Source organism: Aquarana catesbeiana, linkage group LG09 (genome assembly GCF_042186555.1).
Source record: "Aquarana catesbeiana isolate 2022-GZ linkage group LG09, ASM4218655v1, whole genome shotgun sequence".
Lineage (NCBI taxonomy): Eukaryota > Metazoa > Chordata > Amphibia > Anura > Ranidae > Aquarana > Aquarana catesbeiana.
The window spans coordinates 2,177,920-2,199,953 of NC_133332.1; the positions used below are offsets into that span (position 1 = coordinate 2,177,920).

General features: G+C 49.8%; 1 protein-coding gene across 1 annotated transcript in view; it reads right to left on the minus strand.

Annotated features, from left to right (window-relative positions):
• The window catches only part of PPP1R13L (protein phosphatase 1 regulatory subunit 13 like), a gene marked incomplete in the record, with an annotated part of 30,347 nt that extends 13,004 nt beyond the window's left edge, over positions 1-17,343 (minus strand). The window contains 2 exon segments of the mRNA XM_073598063.1: positions 3,874-3,965; positions 17,217-17,343. Coding sequence (XP_073454164.1) covers positions 3,874-3,965; positions 17,217-17,305 — 181 coding nt within the window.
• Positions 17,344-22,034: the final 4,691 nt, after the last annotated feature.

A 22,034-nucleotide genomic window follows, 5' to 3' on the forward strand; every position in this document is an offset into this window, starting at 1 on the left:
TTCTTCTTTGTAACATATCTCAGCTCTGTCAGATGTGGATGAGAGCGTCTGTGAACAGCAATTTTCAAGTCTTGCCACAGATTCTCAATGTGAATTTAGGTCTGGACTGTGACTGGGCCATCTCTAACACATGAATATGCTTTGATCTAAACCATTCCATTGTAGCTCTGGCTGGGATGTTTCGGGTCGTTTGTCACTGCTGGAAGGTGAACCTCCGCCCCAGTCTCAAGTCTTTTGTAGACTCTAACAGTTTTCTTCTAAGATTGTCCTGTATTTGTCTCCATCCATCTTCCCATCAACTCTGACCAGCTTCCCTGTCCCTGGCTGAAGAAAAAGCACCCACACCACATGATGCTGCCACCACCATGTTTCACGGTGGGGATGGTAGTGTTCAGGGTGATGTGCAGTGTTAGTTTTCCCCACACATAGCGTTTTACTTTTAGGCCATAAAGTTGAATTTTGGTCCTCCTCTGACCAGATCACCCTTCTTCCACATGTTTGCTGTGTCCTCCACATGGCTTCTCACAAACTACAAACAGGACTTCTTATGACTTTTCTTTCACCAATGTCTTTCTTCTTGTCACTCTTCCATAAAGGGCAGATTTGTGGAGAACACGACTAAGGTAGTTGTCCTGTGGACAGATTCTCCCCACCTGAGCTGTGGATCTCTGCAGCTCCTCCAGAGTTACCATGGACCTCTTGGCTCTTCTCTGATGAATGCTCTCCTTGCCCGGCCGGTCAGTTTAGGTGGACGGCCATGTCTTGGTAGGTTGCAGTTGTGCCATACTCTTTCCATTTTCCGATGATGGATTGAACAGAGCTCCGTGAGATGTTCAAAGCTTGGGAGATTTTTTTTTATAACCTAACCCTGCTTTATACTTCTCCACAACTTTATCCCTGACCTGTTCTGGTGTGTTCCTTGGCCTTCATGATGCGTTTGTGTCACTAAGGTTCTCTAACAACACCTCTGAGGGCTTCACCAGAACAGCTGTATTTATACTGAGATTAAATGACACACAGGTGGGACTCTATTTACTAATTAGGTGACTTCTGAAGGCAATTGGTTCCTCTAGATTTTAGTTAGGGGTTTTCAGAGTAAAGGGGGCTGAATACAAATGCCCCTCCCCCCCCCCCCCCCACACACACTTTTCACATATTTATGTTGTATCATTTTATCATTTTCCTTCCACTTCACAATTATGTGACACTTTGTGTTGGTCTATCACATAAAATCCCAATAAAATACATTTACATTTTTGGTTGTAACATGACAAAGTGTGGGGAATTTCAGGGGGTATGAATACTTTTTCCAGGCACTGTATACAGCTGTAGGTGGAGAGGTGTGATGCGGAGTCTGTACATGTTGTGCGGCCATTCCTCGCCGAGTACTGGCGACACCCCTCCTCCCCCTCCTATGTCCCGGTGGAAGACGATCGGGGGACACATAGATGACGATCATGGGACAGGCGTTACAGACAAGCTGACAGCAGACTCTCCCCTCCTATAATATGATTATTGGGGGTATCACAGACAGTCCTCCCTTCCAGACTGACCCCCCCCCGTGTGCCGCAGAGCCGGATCCCACAGCAAGAGAGCAGTTTCTTGTGTTACTCAATTTATTATCTTATGTCCTCACCCCGCCCTATAATAATAATAATAATCCCTGTGATTAATGAACGCTATGTCCTGACTGCAGCCAATCACAGCCCAGAACATCGGGTGCAGCTTCCATCCAACGTGTCCCCCTCGAAAAACACCGCCCCTCACCCCATCCTGAGAAAAATCTCCACTGCAGAAGGGGGCGCTGTGTCTGGGGGGCTGGGGGGCACGTGTCCGCTACTGTGTACCCCAATAATACACACTGTGTATAGTCCACACCGTGTACCCCAATAATACACACACCCCGTGTACCCCAATAATACACACCGTGTTAGTATCCACAACCGTGTACCCCAATAATACACACACCGTGTACCCCAATAATACACACACCATGTATAATCCACACCGTGTACCCCAATAAATACACACACACCTACACCGTGTACCCACCAATAATACACACCGTGTACTATCCACACCATGTACCTCCAATAATGACACACACCATGTATATCCACATACCGTGTACCCCAATAATACACACCATGTATATCCACACCGTGTACCCCCAATAATACACACCCGTGTATATCTACAACCGTGTACCACCAATAATAACACACCACCATGTATCTCCACACTGTGTACTCCCCAATAATACACACCGTGTATATCTACACCATGTACCCCAATAATTACACATCCGTGTATATCCACACCGTGTACCCCAATAATACACACACCATGTATATCCACACTGTGTACCCCAATAATACACACCGTGTATATCTACAACCGTGTACCCCAATACTACACACCCGTGTATATCCACACCGTGTACCCCAATACTACACACACCATGTATATCCACACCGTGTACCCCAATACTACACACCTTGTATATTCACACCGTGTACCCCCAATACTACACACACCATGTATATCCACACCGTGTACCCCAATACACACACCTTGTATATCCACACCGTGTACCCCAATACTACACACACCATGTATATCCACACCGTGTACCCCCAATAATACACACTGTGTATATCCACACCGTGTACCCCAATAATAACACACACGTGTATATCCCACACCGTGTACCCCCAATACTACACACCTTGTATATCCACACCGTGTACCCCAATACTACACACACCATGTATATCCACACCGTGTACCCCAATACTACACACCTTGTATATCCACACCGTGTACCCCAATACTACACACACCATGTATATCCACACTGTGTACCCCAATAATACACACTGTGTATATCCACACCGTGTACCCCAATACTACACACCGTGTATATCCACACCGTGTACCCCCAATAATACACACTGTGTATATCCACACCGTGTACCCCAATAATACACACACCGTGTACCCCAAATAATACACACACCGTGTACCCCCAATAATACACACACCGTGTAACCCCAATAATACACACTGTGTATATCCACACCGTGTACCCCAATACTACACACACCGTGTACCCCAATACTACACACACCGTGTACCCCAATAATACACACACCGTGTACCCCAATAATACACACCGTGTATATCCACACCATGTACCCCCAATAATACACACACCATGTATATCCACACTGTGCACCCCCAATAATACACGCTGTGTGTATCCACACTGTGTACCCCAATACACACACCGTGTATATCCACACCATGTACCCCAATACTACACACCGTGTATATCCACACTGTGTACCCCAATAATACACACACCATGTATATCCACACTGTGTACCCCAATATACCCACCATGTATAGCCACACTGTGTACCCCAATAATACACACACCATGTATATCCACACTGTGTACCCCCAATAATACACACACTGTGTACCCCAATAATACACACACTGTGTACCCCAATAATACACACACTATGTATATCCACACTGTGTACCCCCAATAATCTATCCACTCCATGTACCTCCATCCACACTGTGTACCCACATAATATACTGTATACACAAACTGTGCACCCCTATATTATACTCCCAGAGGACTTACATTTGAAGTATACAGTACATCCCCCCCCCCCCCGCTATGAACTACATCCCCCCTATAATATACACCCCCTAAAAAAGGTACATCTGGGAGGTATACAGTATATACCCCCCTCCCCTATAATATACACCCCCCCCATAACATACATATGTAGGTATACAGTATATACCCCTATAATATACAGTACAGCTCAATAATAAAGATTTGGAGGGACTTACACTGGAATTGGAGGTCCATGAGGGTGTCGGGGGGCCTGGCGGGGTCTCCGGCCATCTTGCGGAAGGCGTCTCTCCAGCCAATCAGCTTTGTCCTGGGAAGGAAAAGGACTTCCATTAGGTCGGAGGACGGGGATATGAAGTGCCCAGGGAGGGAGGAGGAGAGGAGATTATATAGTGAAGGTGAGTCATGTTGGGGTGGAGAACCTCGGAGAGACAGACAGGAGGACGGGGGTGAGACAGACGCCTGGAATGTCACAAAACATCGATATGAGAACCTCTGCGGGTGAATTTCCCCCGGGGGCTGGGGGAGGAGCTCCACACACAATAAATACAGGAGGAACTTCACTACCTGAAGGAGACAATGCCCAAGCAACCTTCTACAATGGAGCCCATCCCGTGCAACGTTCTAGTGACATCCCAAGCAACATTCCATAGTACAGCCCATCCCGGGCAACGTCCCACCCCACCGTCATCCCGAGGAACGTTCTACAACACAGCCTGTCCCCCAAGCATCTTTCCACCCCACCACCAATCTGAACAATGTCCCACTCATCTTCATCCAGAGCAACATCCCACCCCAACAACATCCCGAGCAACGTCCCACCCCCACCGTCATCCCGAGGAACGTTCTACAACACAGCCTGTCCCCAAGCATCTTTCCACCCCACCACCAATCTGAACCAATGTCCCACTCATCTTCATCCAGAGCAATATCCCACCCCAACAACATCCCGAGCAACGTCCCACCCCACCGTCATCCCGAGCAACGTCCCACTCCACCATCATCCCGAACAACGTTCCACCTCACCGTCAACCCGAGCAACGTCCCACCCCACCGTCATCCCAAGCAACGTCCCACAATACAGCCCGTCCCTAAGCATCTTTCCACCCCGCCACCAATCCAAACAATGTCCCACTCACCTTCATCCAGAGCAACATCCCACCCCATCAACATCCCGAAACAACGTCCCACCCCCACCAAACATCCCGAACAACGTCCCACCCCCACCAACATCCCGAACAACGTCCCACCCCACCGTCATCCCAAGCAACGGTCCCACCCCAACGACATCCCAAGCAACGTCCCACCCCAACGACATCCCAAGCAACGTCCCACCCCCAACGACATCCCGAACAACGTCCCACCCCACCAACATCCCGAACAACGTCCCACCCCACCAACATCCCGAACAACGTCCCACCCCACCAACATCCCGAACAACGTCCCACCCCACCGTCATCCCAAGCAACGTCCCACCCCCAACGACATCCCAAGCAACGTCCCACCCCAACGACATCCCAAGCAACGTCCCCACCCCAACGACATCCCAAGCAACGTCCCACCCCAACGACATCCCGAACAACGTCCACCCCACCAACATCCCCGAACAACGTCCCACCCCACCAACATCCCGAACAACGTCCCACCCCACCAACATCCTGAACAACGTCCCACCCCACCGTCATCCCAAGCAACGTCCCACCCCAACGACATCCCAAGCAACGTCCCACCCCAACGACATCCCAAGCAACGTCCCACCCCAACGACATCCCAAGCAACGTCCCACCCCAACGACATCCCAAGCAACGTCCCACCTCAACGACATCCCGAGCAACGTCCCACCCCACCGTCATCCCGAGGAACGTTTCTACAACACAGCCTGTCCCCAAGCATCTTTCCACCCCACCACCAATCTGAACAATGTCCCACTCATCTTCATCCAGAGCAACCTCCCACCCCAACACTGTCTCAAGCAACAATCAACAATACAGCCCCATCCTGAGAAACGTCAAACCCCCCCCCCCCCATAACCATCTCCAGCAACAGCAACATTCTACAAAATACAGCTGGTCCCGAGCAACGTCCCACCCTAATCACTGTTCTCCATCACCGTCACCAAGAATTTCACAGCACCGTGAGGAATGTCCGTGTGTGTGTATGGGAGGAAAATAACACACTTTATATACACAGTATAACAAACACATATATTATACACTATACAGTGGGGAAAAGCAAAAAGCAAAACATGACTTAGTAGTTGGTGGAGAAACCCTTGTTGGCGAACACAGAGGTCAGACGTTTCTTGGAGTTGGTGACCAGGTTTGCACACATCTCAGGAGGGATTTTGGTCCACTCTTTGTGTGTCAATTTTTATTCAAGGTTTTTCACAGAACAGAATAAAGACTTTGGCATTGACTCTTAACAATACAAAGCTTCCATATTCTGAAGGACATACAGTACAAGAACAAAAATAAATAAATGGGACTTTATAATTACATAAGTACACTGGGAGGAACGTGTTACCATACTCCACGTGGCGATAGGCCACGCTCCCTAGGACAGCTTGCTTCTTATGAGTTGGAGGCTAGAAATCGTAATCTATAGTAAGAGCATTTCATTAACTGCAGTCCTGATTATTCATTTCCAAAGCGAGCTGCAAGGCTGACTACAAATCCTAAACATCTCAATATGTTCTCCGTTGTGGTATCAGCTCAATTAAACGGGACGCAGAGTATGCCCCCCCCCACAAGTAGCGGGAGACACTCCACTCCCCCAAAAGTGTGGAAGAATGAAGTCCGGGCCTTACAATACCAAAATCCAAAAAGAAGAAAACAAAAAGAGAAAAGGAATCCAATATGGACGAGAGATGAAAAGAGAACGAGGGGGAAAGAGGGGGGGGGGGGGGGACTCCGCGCTCTGATCCATGCTGACCAGGAGGAAACCTAGCCAGTGACAGTCCGGGGATTAGTCAGATATCCAATCCATGGACCTCATACCTTTTCAAACATCTTCGATTTATCCTGTAAGATTGCCGTCAGCCTTTCATTTAACATGAGCCAAGAAAGTTTATGTTCATGTTCGAGTTGGTCAAATGGTACAGCTACCGACTTCCTGGCTATTGTAAGTTTAGCGGAAACAAATATGAAGGTCAGGAGCCGTCTCAGAGTTTTGGAGGCTTCTTCTACCTTACAACCCAGCAACACGTGTTTTGGGGACTTAGGTTAATTTGGGTGAGAGTATAAATGAAATTGTAAACCCTGATCCAGAACCTCTGTACCTTGGGGTATTGCCACCATGTGTGGTAGGCTGTCCCTTCCTGACTACAGCCCCAAAAAGCCCCCAGGACCAAAAGGTGGCCAGTCTAGCCGGTATCAAACACCACCTCAGTAATACCTTCTAAATTTGCTTCTACAATAGAAGTGTTGATAAGTGACCTTTATGCTGCTAGCGCCATCGAGTGCCATTCCTCAAGTTCCGGGGTTTCCTGGATATCCTGTTCCCATCTAGCCATAGAACTCAGTTTTACTGAGGTATACGTTAGAATAGTGTATATTTCAGATATATGACCTCTGATTTTATCATGTTGATGACGCACAGTTTCCATAGGTGACATAGTTGCGAGATCACTTTTATGTGATAGGCATGTAGATAATGGTGTATTTGAGTACATCTAAAATGTTCAGAATCCGGCAGTTGGTGTTTTTTCTATGAGTAATCTCTTTGATAACATACCTTTATGATCACAAAAGGTCTGCATTTCGTATGAAACCCTTGTTGGGTCACCATTCAAAAGCAAGGGGGGGGCGGGATCCTTATTTCGCAAGAGAGGAGCTAATGGGATATGAGGTGACTTAGAAGCTATGAGATCTGGACAGTCTACCCCAGATATCTATCCATAAAGAAATGGGGGGGGGGGGGGGGGGGGGGGCTGTAGAATTGTAGGCCGATCTTTCGTCGGCAACCACATAATGTGGGAGAGGGGGAGGTTTAAATGGACAGTAATAGGATTCCATCAACATCCACATCGCATGGGGCTGCTGGGAATGAAATTTAGTAAGTTGGGCCAATTGGGCAGCGTGAAAATATTTCAGTAGATCGGGAAGTCCTAGACAGACCTCCCTTTTGGTTTTGGGGTAAACAGTGTGCGCTTATTCACTCTGGGCCTCTTGTCACCCCATATAAACTGAAGAAGCTTTTTTTGAAATACCATCAGATCAAATCTAACAAGTGCCACTAATATAGTGTGAAATTTTGTTAAATTCTCGGAAGAACATTAATTTTTTACCGAATGTAGTCGAATGTAAACCACGATGGGAGGATGGGAGTTGCCATCTAGCCAAGTTTGATGTCAAATGTCTAAACGGTGAAGGATAATTGTGGGGCTATAAAAGATATGTAGAGAAGGCATCAAATGAATACCTAGGTAAGGAAGAGCCTCTGGTTCCCAATGAAATTGATAAGATTGTTGAAGGGTTTTTTGAGTGCTACTCTGTAAAGAGATATTCAGTGCTCTAGATTTGTCATAATTGATTATAAGACTCGAGATTCCTGAAAAAGGGTTGAAGTATTGCGTATAGGTTGGGAAGGGTGGTAATGGGTGACGACATGACCATCAAGATGTCATCCGCAAATAGTATGCATTTATATTCCCTATCCCCCGCATTCTATTCCCCGAATATCCGGACATTTACGGATCTTTATTGCAAGCGGTTCTATAGCTAAAACGAATAGTAATGGGGTCAGAAGGGCACCCCTGCCGAGTCCCCTTATGAAAAGTGAGGGATTGTGTGGAATACCCTTTAAGCATTAAGGACGCAGTAGGTGTGTCATATAATGCGTGGAGTACAGCTAAAAAAAAAAAAAAAAAAAAAAAAAAATTGGCCAAACCCAAAGCGAGATAAAACATGAAATATATAGTCCCAGGATAGGGACTCAAACGCTTTATGGATATCCAAAGAAAGCAGCATTGCCCTGCCTTGTGATCCCAATCAGAATGGCTGAAATTCCACCTATAATTCTTCTGGTCAGATGCCTGGCGAATAGGGACAAATCCCGCCTGGTCTAGGTGAATATATTGTGGAAGAAAATAATTCAATCTAAGGGCCAGCACCTTTGTCATTTTTAAATGCACATTTATTAAGGAAATTGGACGGTAGTTAGAACAATCTCCGTGACCTCTTTCCCGGTTTCGGTAGAACGTGGATGTAGGCCGCGTTTTCATGTGTTGGGATGCTATTACCCCAGTGTTTCTCAACCAGGGTTCTGTGAAACCCTAGGTTGCTAAGGGTTCCTTGAGCTTTGAGCAATGGTGGATTGATCTCCCACCTTCACTGATCACCAATGCAAGTGGATAATTTCCCATTACTTCCAAACTGACCACTAAGGTTAGTGTGGACACTAGGTACCCTACATTATTTATTCTTACTGTACATTAAAAACTTTCTTTGATATATAAATCACGCTAATGTATCAAGAGCTGTAGGCATCATTCTTTTTAGCAGGGGTTCCCCAAGAACCTGAAAATTATTTCAAGGGTTCCTCAGGGGTAAAAAGGTTGAGAAAGGCTGTATTACCCCATCTAAGGTAATTAAAATAGGAGCACATAAGGGGGGATCAGGATCTCCTGATACGTCTTATAATAATGGCCGGAGAAGCCATCCAGGCCCTGGGGCTTTAGAGGGAGACACAGTTTTTATGGCCATTCGATTCTCAGATTCCGTAAACTCCTTATCCATAAATTAGATGAGGCAGTGGAACATCTTGAAGAAACTCATCTGCCTTAGCTTGTGAGAACTGATCAGGCGAAGTGTATAACTTAGGGGAGAATCTATAGAATTCCTGTATGATCAGCTCAGGATTTTGGGTTGGGTGTCCAGTGGATAAATATTAATTTGGGTAAAGTAGGTTATATGAACCCAGGGTACCAATCTTCCAGCCAGCATCGCGGTAGGTTAGTCACCCATTGCGTAATATTTATGTCTCGACCAGTGAATGTGTTTTTCAGCTTGGGTAGTTAGACTCAAATTCAAGGTTAGCCTAGCCGCATCGATTTTATGTCTAATATCTACCTGAGGGGCCGCTCGCCGTTCGTTCATGAGACTTTTCTAGGTCAGCCTCCAGTTGTTTGATTGTTTATTCCCGAGCTGGTTTGGCCCTGGCTGCTAGCTGGATAAGTTTACCCCGAATGGTGGCCTTATGGGCCGCCCAATTTATAGCGGAAACATATCAGAGGACGAGTTATCGCAAAAAAAAAAAAAACGCACGCAGTTCTGTCTCGATAGCAGCATATAATATGGGATAATTTAATAAGGCGACATTAAAGCGCCATGGAGAGGGGTGTGGTTTAGTACAAAGATCAGTCAACAATTTTATCGGAGAATGATCTGACCAGGGCACGGACAAGATTTTCACCGAAGTTATATATGATGGCAACGAAGTGTGTACAAAAATGTGGTCTATTCGAGAATATGCATGGTGCACCTGCGAAAAGTGTGTGTAATCTCTAGTGGAGGGGTTTGGCCTCTCGCCAGGCATATATTAAACCGTAAAGATGTAACAGGCGTGCCACTTTGCTGCTGCTTTTGGGTATTCGTTTGAGAATCGCCTTGGTAGGGTCAGATTTATCCAGGATCTGATCTAATGGAATATTGCTATCGCCACCCAGAACCACCTATCACTGTACTTTAGGCATCAACACCGCCAACATCTTTCTAAAAAAACTCCACCTGTCCAGAGTTCGGGGCATAAGAAGAAATTAATGAGATCAATTGGTCATGAAGGCGACCCACTGCCATGATATAGCGGCCATACTTATCCTCAACTATAGTGATGGGGGTGAAAGGAGTCATTAGAGAAACAAACTGCCACCCTCCCCTGTTTCTCAGGGCCAGAGGACAAGTAATATTGTGGATATCGGACACTGAGATATCTAGGGGCTGAGGTCTTAGAAAATGGTCCACTCTTCTTTGAAGATCTTCTCTAAACCCTTAAGGTTTCTTGGCTGTCGCTTGGCAACTCAAAGTTTCAGCTCCCTCCATAAATTTTCTATAGAATTAAGGTCTGGAGACTGGCTAGGCCACTCCATGACCTTAATGTGCTTCTTCTTGAGCCACTCCTTTGTTGTCTTGGCGGTATGTTTTGGGTCATTGTCATGCTGGAAGACCCATCCACGACCCATCTTCAGTGTTCCGGCTGAGGGAAGAAGGTTCTCCTCCAAGATTTTACAATACATGGCCCCGTCCATTGGTCCCTCAATGCAGCAAAGTCGGCCTGTACTTTAGCAGAGAAACAGCCCCAAAGCATCATGTTTCCACCTCCGTGTGTGACTGTAGAGATGGTGTTCTTAGTGTCATAGTCAGCATTTTTATTCCTCCAAACACGGCGAGTTGAGTTAAGGCCAAAGAGATGAATTTTGGTCTCACCTGACCACAGAACTTTCTCCCAATCCTTCTCTGAATCATTTAGATGTTCATTGGCAGACTTCAGACGTTCCTGTACATGTGTCTTCCTGAGGAGGGGACCTTGTGGACACTGCAGGATTTCAATCTATGGCGGCATATTGTGTTAGCAATGGTTTGTTTGGTGACTGTGGTCCCAACTGCCTTGAGATCGTTCACAAGCTCCTCCCGTGTAGTTCTGGGCGGATCCCTCACTTTTCTCATGACCATCCTCACCCCATGAGGAGAAATCTTGCATGGAGCTCCAGGTCGAGGACGATTGATAATTATTTTGTATTTCTTCCATTTGTGAATAATCGCCTCAACAGTTGTCTCCTTCTCACCAAGCTTCTTGCTGATGGTCTTGTAGCCCATTCCAGCCTTGTGCAGGTCTACAATCTTCTCCCTGACGTCATCTGACAGATCTTTGGTCTTCCCCATGATGGTGAGGATTGAATGGAAGAAAGAGATTCTGTGGACAGGTGTCTTTTATACACATAACGAGTTGTCGTTAGGAGAACCTTCTTACATTGACAGGACTAATCTGTGCACCACATGAGCACCTACTGTAGCCAGTCTGTGGGGGGGGCAGAATTATTGTTGGTTGGTTGGGGATCATATACTTATTTTACTCACTGAACTACAACTCCATTTATAACATTTGTATTGTGTGTTATTTTCTGGATTTTTTGGTTGATATTCTGTCTCTATCATATAAAATACACCTATGATAAAAATGATAGAACCTTAAATTTCTTTGTAAGTGGGAAAACTTACAAAATCTGCAGGGGATCAAATCATTCTTTTCCCCACTGTATACCGTACACACACATGGAGCACTGTATCGGGGATGGGGTTGTCCGTGGACCCTGCAGGCGTGGTTGGGTATGGCGGGTCGTACGGGGGGGGGGTCTCCGTGGACCCTGTAGCTACATGGAGGAACTTCACTACAAGGTGGAGAACATTCCTTCCATCCTCCTGGGCACCGGTGTCTACAGGAAAGATACAATCAGGCCACACTAGGCCCAGCTCCTCAATGAGTGATCTCAGGTTCCCATATAGGAGGATGATTACCAGGACATGGTGACAGGCGACATGCTGCCTCCTATCCTGGCAAAGGAGAGGAACTGCAAACTAACAGAAGTGTAGAATGTGGAGGACAAGGAGATTTGAGGTCATCACTAAACAGCTCCTCTCACCTCTTCTTTACCTCGGAGTGGAAAGGTTACCAAATCCTGGCCATTCCCTGATGTTCCATCAAATGTTGCATCTCTGAGCCCTCTCATGGTGCCTTCACACTCAGCAATGCAGAAGATGGAGGGGGGGGGGGGGTGCTGTGTTATGGCAATGCGTTTCAGCTAAACGGAGTACTATGTGCATTGTGGTGTCTCCAACACACACATACAGTACTTGGGGAGCCTCCTGAACTACATCATGAAGGTTCTTCCTGCAAAAAAGATTGTTGCTTTTTAAAAACTGGACCAATTAGGTCACAGTAAGGATTGGCAGTGTGAGGGCGGGCGCTCGTGACGTTGGGAACAGCAGTGTGTGGACGCTCGTGTCAGTGGGAACTGCAGTGTGTGAAGGGCACGCGCTCATGCCACTCTGTCCAGGTGAGGAGCCCTGAACTGCAGTCAGCACTGCATTCCTGGGTGTGATTGATTGTCCTCACAAAGAATGCCATATCACCAGCTCACTATCTTCACCAATGCAAACAAAACATTTATTCATCACCCACAAAGAGCGACGATTTAGAGACCTCCTCCTCAGTCAGCAATGACAACAGCCCAGAGGTGGCGGTCCTCAGAGGCCTGGAAATGTCCTGTGAAGATGGTGTGCTGGTCAGCTGGCATCCTCTGTACTTCTACTACGATGGCTCCAGCTTTATGGTGCGTCTCTGGAAGTAGTGTGCTGGGCTGTCTGTACCCAACTTAGTACACCAGGGTGGTCATACGCACCGGGGCTTTACCCGCATGCCAGCCAGCTTCATACACAGAGCCCTACAAAGCACCACCGCCAGGAGACCTGATCTATTATTTACTGCGAAGCCTGACCTCCCCAACACCTGGAGTGCGCCTCTTTAGTGAAAGCCAAGATTACAGGACCACCCTGGATCGATCCCCACAAGTGATCCTGGAAAGACCTTCACTACTGCTCCACTACTAAACCCAGACCTGAACCCAACCCTTACACCAGCGATCTCCAAACTGTGTCCCTTTGCTTGCCTTTATCCAGCCCTTTGGGCACTAGTTCTCCCACTGACACCAACAATGGGATGCGTGTCCTTCCACGGACACCAACAATGGGACGCTAATTCCTCCCATTGACACCAACAATGGAACCCTATTTCTCCCACTGACACCAACAATGGGATGCCTGTCCTTCCACTAATAATGGGACGCTAATTCCTCCTATTGACACCAACAATGGAACCCTATTTCTCCCACTGACACCAACAATGGGGCGCTATTCCTCCCATCTGACACCAACGATGGAGTGATAGTCCTCCTATCTGACACCAACAATGGGGCGCTATTCCTCCCACTGACACCAAAAATGGGGCGCCATTCCTCCCACTGACACCAACAATGGGGCGCCATTCCTCCCACTGACACCAACAATGGGGCGCCATTCCTCCCCTCTGACACCAACAATGGGGCACTATTCCTCCCCCCGACACCAACAATGGGGCACTATTCCTCCCCTCTGACACCAACAATGGGGCGCTATTCCTCCCCCCTGACACCAACAATGGGGCACTATTCCTCCCCTCTGACTCCAACAATGGGGCACTATTCCTCCCACTGACACCAACGATGAAGCACTACTCCCCTCACTGACACCAACGATGAAGCACCTCTCCCCCCACTGACACCAACGATGAAGCACTACTCCCCCTATTAACAACAACAATGAAGCACTACTCCCCCACTGACACCAACGATGAAGCACTACTCCCCCTATTGACAACAACAATGAAGCACTACTCCCCCCACTGACACCAACGATGAAGCACTACTCCCCCCACAGACACCAACGATGAAGCACTACTCCCCCCCACTGACACCAAGGATGAAGCACTATTCCTCCCACTGGCACCAATGATAGGGCACTAATCTTCCCACTAATATCAAAGATCAATTGCTTACTCCCTCTGATGCTAGGACATTTTCTACTCTTACTGGTCACAGTCCGGACCCCCTAAAGTCTGAAGGACAGTAAACTGGCCGTTTAGAATGTTTGGAAACCCCTGACTTCCACTATGCTTCACCTCTATGGCTGATCTTATCACCAGTGGGACAACCGTTTAGCGGTGAAACTCGTCCTTCCTTGTGGGGTCTCCGGTGAAGCCCAGATTTGGACCTCCACATGGCAGTGAAGTCCTCCTCACCCACTGGGGCCACCACATGACAATGTAGAATGCAGATGTCCCAGGCGGTGTGTCTTGGACTTTCCCGATACCCTAAATACTACTCGATTCTCTGTAGGACGGCTCCTGACACGTCTCAGAAGTTCCTGCCAATAACCGCTGACAGAAGAGGAAGGCAGCTCTCCAGCATTATGTAATGAAGGTAAATATTCAGGTCAGTGTGACGCCAGGGACCGACTCAGAGAGAAATGCTATTCCTGGCACAACGTTCACCGGTTAGTCACTGATACTAGACAGATAGGAATCCCATCTTCTTTCAATTGGACATTCATCACTTCCTGGTTTTATAATCAAATGACCACCAGGTCCAAGAGAAGAGTCTGCAGAGTTCAGAGCCAGTCAGGGGTCATCAGTAGTTCGGAACATGATCTCCCAATGACTGGACAAGAAGCCTCAGAATTCACTACAATACCTATTCCCACCTCTAATACTCGGATGAATGGGGGGCACCTCGGCATATGAGGTCATCACTGATGAATCTGAATTCTCTACCTGGACTGGCCACTAGGTGACCAATGACCGGGAAGTCTAAAGCTGCCCTGAAACATGGGACAGCAGTCAGGGTATCCAATCACTGGATGGACACACACGCTTACCCTGAGATAGAGGAGTCACCCCCTGTACTGTCCTTAACCCCGGGGAGCAATACCCAACACCTCCTGAAACCCAAATGGTTCCTGACCCACCAAATCTGGCCACACAAAGCGATGATCTTCTCTCTACAGGGTGCTCTGAGAGCTCTGTCCTGACGCACCAGATCCGGCCACGCCAGACGTTGATCTCTCTACAGAGAGCGCTGAGACCTCTGTCCTGTACCAGAGTTGATCAACCTGTCTATAAGAGATAAAGGATTTGGGATGAAGATCTGGTCTGTGTGTCTGGACATGGTGCAGAGCGGTGTGTAATGCAATCCATACAGGACATCGCCAACCACTCCAGGATCCTCCCATGAGATGGGGGGGGGGGGCCACTCCAGGATCCTCCCATGAGATGGGGGGGCCACTCCAGGTTCCTCCTGTGAGTTGAGGGGAACCACTCCAGGATCCTCCCGTGAGATGATGGGGGGAACCACTTCAGGTTTCTCCCGTGAGATGATTGGGGGGGGGGGGAAACCACTCCAGGTTCCTCCCGTGAGATGATTGGGGGGGGGGGAACCACTCCAGGTTCCTCCCGTGAGATGATTGGGGGGGGGGGAACCACTCCAGGTTTCTCCCGTGAGATGATGGGGGGCCCACTCCGGGATCCTCCCGAGAGATGGGGGGGGGGGGGACACCCACTCCAGGATCCTCCCGTGAGATGGGGGGGGGAACCCATTCCAGGATCCTCCCGTGAGATGGGGGGGAACCCACTCCAGGATCCTCCCGTGAGATGGGGGGGGGACCCACTCCAGGATCCTCCCGTGAGATGGGGGGGGGAACCCACTCCAGGATCCTCCCGTGAGATGGGGGGGGGAACCCACTCCAGGATCCTCCCATGAGATGGGGGGGGGAACCCACTCCAGGATCCTCCCGTGAGATGGGGGGGGGGGGAACCCACTCCAGGATCCTCCCGTGAGATGGGGGGGGGGGAACCCACTCCAGGATCCTCCCGTGAGATGGGGGGGGGGAACCCACTCCAGGATCCTCCCGTGAGATGGGGGGGGGAACCCACTCCAGGATCCTCCCGTGAGATGGGGGGGGGGGAACCCACTCCAGGATCCTCCCGTGAGATGGGGGGGGGGGGAACCCACTCCAGGATCCTCCCGTGAGATGGGGGGGGGGGGGGAACCCACTCCAGGATCCTCCCGTGAGATGGGGGGGGGGGGGAAACCCACTCCAGGATCCTCCCGTGAGATGGGGGGGGGGGGGGGGCCACTCCAGGACCATCCCGTGAGATGATGGGGGGAGAACCACTCCGGGATCCTCCCGTGAGATGGGGGGCCCCACTCAGGGATCCTCCCGTGAGATGGGGGGGCCCACTCAGGGATCCTCCCGTGAGATGGGGGGGCCCACTCAGGGATCCTCCCGTGAGATGGGGGGGCCCACTCAGGGATCCTCCCGTGAGATGATGGGGGGAGAACCACTCCGGGATCCTCCCGTGAGATGTGGGGGGGGCTACTCTGGGATCCTCCCGTGAGATGAGGGGGGCTACTCTGGGATCCTCCCGTGAGATGTGGGGGGGGGGGGGCCCTCTCCGGGATCCTCCCATGAGATGTGGGGGACCCACTCCAGGATTCTCCCGTGAGATGGGGAACCTATCCAGGCATAGTAATGGTGTAGTAGAGGTGTAGTAGCAGTGTATACATGAGTGATTTCCAGCATTCAGGCACATATGCCAGGTCTGGTATACACAGAGTCACTATGTGAAAATATACAATGCCTGGAATTCATCATTACCTCTCCAGAGTTCCTCTTCTCCTGTAATATGTCGGCCGGCTCACTATCAGCAAAGAGCTAAAAATCTAGAAGAACTGGGCTGGGAAGAGATAGAGCATCCCGCACCGCGTGCTTTTCCTTATACAGACGTCCCAACATGTCCCATCCATTACCCCCCACCCCACATACCGACCCCCCCCAAAAGCACTGTGTACTGGCAGCAAGTGTATAACACACAATACTCTATATATACACTGCTGAGCTACATACATACATACATATATACAGGTGAAGATAGATAGACACAGACAGGTAGAGAAGTGACGGCGTTGCTCACGTACCACATGCGGCTGCGCAGTTTCTGGCTCCCGGGAAGAGACACCAGGCTACCGAAGCGGCTGAGTTTGCGTCTGTGCTGTGTCTGCACCATCCTCCTTCTCTGCTGGATGCTGTGTAATGTGACAGTACAGGTCCTGCCAGCATTATACCTGTATGGAGGGGCGGAGCTGCTGGAGGTGTCTGACACACACAGATAATCACCTATCACAGGAGGATACGGAGAATGGCCCACATCCAACACTGGAGGGGACCCTCAAGTGTGATCATAGAAAAGCTGAACACTGGTCTATCCAAGGGGGGCCTCATCCAGGAAAATACGAAGAATGGCCCACATCCAACACTGGAGGGGACCCTCAAGTGTGATCATAGAAAAGCTGAACACTGGTCTATCCAAGGGGGGCCTCATCCAGGAGAATACGAAGAATGGCCCACATCCAACACTGGAGGGGACCCTCAAATGTGATCATAGAAAAGCTGAACACTGGTCTATCCAAGGAGGGCCTCATCCAGGAGAATACGGAGAACTGGCCCACATCCAACACTGGAGGGGACCCTCAAGTGTGATCATAGAAAAGCTGAACACTGGTCTATCCAAGGGGGGCCTCATCCAGGAAAATACGAAGAATGGCCCACATCCAACACTGGAGGGGACCCTCAAGTGTGATCATAGAAAAGCTGAACACTGGTCTATCCAAGGGGGGCCTCATCCAGGAAAATACGAAGAATGGCCCACATCCAACACTGGAGGGGACCCTCAAGTGTGATCATAGAAAAGCTGAACACTGGTCTATCCAAGGGGCGCCTCATCCAGGAGAATACGAAGAATGGCCCACATCCAACACTGGAGGGGACCCTCAAGTGTGATCATAGAAAAGCTGAACACTGGTCTATCCAAGGGGGGCCTCATCCAGGACTGCGCTACACGAATGGGGAATCCAAGGCCACATTATCGTAGGGGCCACTGTCAATAAAGTGCTATTAAAGAGGGAATTCTTCTAGGACCATCTTACAGCTGGGAGTTCTTCTTGGACAGCAGAAGCCTGTTCCAGAACCATGTTATCCTAGAGGTCTCTTCCAGGATGGAGGAAGTTGAGCGGACCCTTCTAGAACCACACTATTGTTTGGGCCTCTTCCAGGATGGCGGTATTGTAGGGGACCCTTCTAGAACCAGGCTATTGTAGGGGCCTTTTCCAGGACGGTGGTATTGTAGGGGACCCTTCTAGAACCAGGCTATTGTAGGGGCCTTTTCCAGGACGGTGGTATTGTAGGGGACCCTTCTAGAACCAGGCTATTGTAGGGGCCTCTTCCAGGACGGCGGTATTGTAGGGGACCCTTCTAGAACCAGGCTATTGTAGGGGCCTTTTCCAGGACGGTGGTATTGTAGGGGACCCTTCTAGAACCAGGCCATTGTTGGGGCCTCTTCCAGGACCACTCTATGATAGGAAGGACATTTGTCCTACAAGGGCCATTATAAGACCAATCCATAACATGGGTGTCCTCCAGGATCGGACCTCTATGAAAGCGGAAAAGGCAGCCAACAGCCCTCTCCCTGGTCTTCATACTTAAGATCCCTGACCAATGAGGGACAGGATCTTCTCATTAAACTCATTTCTATGAAGTTATCTGAGGGGCTCCACCTGGAGTGCCTAGGTCTAAAATTGGAAGGGGTGTCATTTAACAAGGAAGAGAGCTGAAATAATCCAGCATTCCTGATTGGACATTAGGGGTTTGATCCTGCCTGGAAACCAATTGTGGGATGAAGATGACGACACCAGGTGACCTATATAGACAGAGATGAGGAAGCCGGAGACCGTTGGGGGTGAAGATAAGGACATCAGGTGACCCATATAGATGAAGATGAGGAAACTGGAGAATGTTTGGAAGATGAGGACATCAGGTGACCTATATATACAGATGAGGAAGCCGGGAGTCCCAGGAGAGCCTGATGAGAGATTCCGGCTGATTGCACAATGTGTGTCTTGGTTACTTCAGTGACATAACTAGGGTGGGGCCCCCCCCAATTAGCTCTCAGATACAGAAACTATTACACAACGGAGGAGAACAACATCGGTGACTGGGGCGGGGACCAAGCTGGGATGACAGCAGAGGTGACCAATCCAGGGTCTTCTAGTGTATTACACCCCAGCCCCCCCAGCTCTGGTATCTGCTCCACTTCAAGCCTTCTGTAGATCACAACATGCCACCAACAATGCACTGCTACACAGCACTCTGGTCCCCACCACTGGCCCACTGACACCCCCCCCCCCGCCATGTCTCCCAGGGCACTATCATGGCACAGGGCACGGTCTGATGAATGCGGCAACCCATAGTAACCCATGCATGTTCCTGCATACCCACCATTGCCACATCCCCCAGTGAGATGAGTCTTTGCATCCCACACACTCAATGAAACGCATTCGCTGCAACTGGTACACCCACTGCAATACTTCCCTACTCCACCTACACCAACCAACGCAACACGTCCCTGCACAAGCAAACCAAATGCTAAGACACGTCCCCGCATTCTTCAACATGTCCCTGCATCCCCACGCACTCCCCACCGCTGCAACACATCCTGCATCCCCCCACACCCACCACTGCAACACTTCCTCGAATCCCTACATGCCCACCGCTGCAACACGTCCCTGAATCCCGCACGCCCACCACTGCAACACTTCCTCGAATCCCTTCATGCCCACGCTGCAACACATCCCTGAACCCCGCACGCCCACCGCTGCAACACGTCCCTACATGCCTGCACACCCACCACTGCAATGCATTAATGCACACCAACCGGTCCAATACATCCCTGTATCCTGCACATCCAAAAGCGCTAAATGTCCCCACCTTCTGCACACTCATGATAAGAAACGTCCCTGCATCCCAAGCAATGCAAGACACTCCTGCATCCTACAACCCCCATAGGAGCACCATGGCGGGATGCAGCAATAACACCTCCCTCAGACACCGGGCTTCCTGCCTATACAACACAAAGCAGAAGGGGGGAAGCAATCTGAGGTCTTCTATAACACCCCCAACACTGTGTGATAATGACCGCACCGATCCCCCCCCCCCCCCCAATGTCAGCCCGAAAGCAGATTACCTGAGCACTGACTCCAGTACTTGTACCAACACATTGCCCACATGACCCACAAAGACGCCAAATCCAGAGAAAGAAGTTATTCCAGAAACCGGAAAAACCCGTCCTGCCAAAACACCAGGAAAAGCCATCAAACAAATGGAGTGTTCACCTACCCGCCCAGCCAATGTATTGTGGTGTATGCCCGCGGGAGTCCCCATACTGTGATATTCTCGGTCATATATCTAGAGAGAGGATATCATCTAGATCAGAGGTTCCCAACCACCAGGACCCTCTTCTTCCAGGTCTCCAGCCAGCTGCAGATCCTCTAACCACCCACAGAGTCTTCCAGCTCCCATAATGCCCCTCAAGCTCCTAAAGAAAGTCACAGTGCCTTCCATCTTCCCACAGTGGTCCTCAGTCCCCCCCCCCCCCCCCAAACTGTCAGTTGTTCACAGTGCCCTCAAATTTTCTATAGGGCTCTGCATCACCCCCCAACTTTCCACAGTGCCACCTAGATAGCTGCAGAACCTCCAGTCAACCATAGTGCCACAACCTCCAACAGCATCCTCCTGCTCCCGCAGGGGTCTACAATTCCACAGTCCTACATAGTGCCACAACCTCCAACAGCATGCGCCAGCTCCCGCAGGGGTCTACAATTCCCCAATACTCCATAGTGCCACAACCTCCAACAGCTTCCTCCAGCTCCTGCAGGGGCCTGCTGTTCCTCACAGTCCTCCATAGTGCCACAACCTCCAACAGCTTCCTCCAGCTCCTGCAGGGGCCTGCTGTTCCTCACAGACCTCCATAGTGCCACAACCTCCAACAGCGTCCTCCAGCTCCCGCAGGGGTCTACAATTCCCCACAGTCCCCCATAGTGCCACAGCATCCAATAGTGTTCTCAAGCTCCCCAATGTTCCTTGCAAAGCCCCCAAACTTCTGCAGAAACCCCATCCCCACACTTGCCCCCAGCTACCTCAAATCCACCAAATCTGCTGCAGAGTCCCCTAACCCCGACACCAACCTCCATCCAAAGACACCCCTCCCCCCTACAAAGTCTTTCAGCATTTCAAGCCTTTTACTGTGTTGACTATAAAAACTTTAATGTTGGGGCCTGGAAGGTTCCGGCAGAATTTACGGGGCCCGGTCCCTATAAAGTTGAGAACCCTGGACCTAGATGATGTCACATGGGCTCAGCCTGGCTAGAATGCAATCAATCACAGTTAAGGATGAGCTCCGGCGTGTTCGCACCCTCCACGTGTAGAGCCCGCCAGGAAGTCGGCGCAGCGCTAATCACAGGCAGTGAGACATTTCCCGAACTCTGCAGCCGCACATCGGGAAAATATCTCACTGCCTGTGATTAGCGCCGTGCCGACCTCCTGGCGGGCTCTACACGTGGAGGGTGCGAACACGCCGGAGCTCATCCTTATTCACAGTCTACAGACATCTGCTTATCTATATCCTCCAATGAGGAGCCAATGCTGGGATCATGTGACCATGTGCAGTCCACCTCACCCAATGACACCCCACCAGGGTCCCATACTCCATTGGGGTCCAAGCTCGGTCAGAGGTCACTTGTGTGCAGCCACTGATGACAATTTATTATCTGGAACACTTTGTGGGCTCCGCGATGGGAAGACATTCACCAACACGAGTCTGGGAGCGAGGGCAAGCTGGGTGTACCTACCTATCACAGGTGTGTGTGATCAGAGGGCAAGCTGGGTGTACCTACCTATCACAG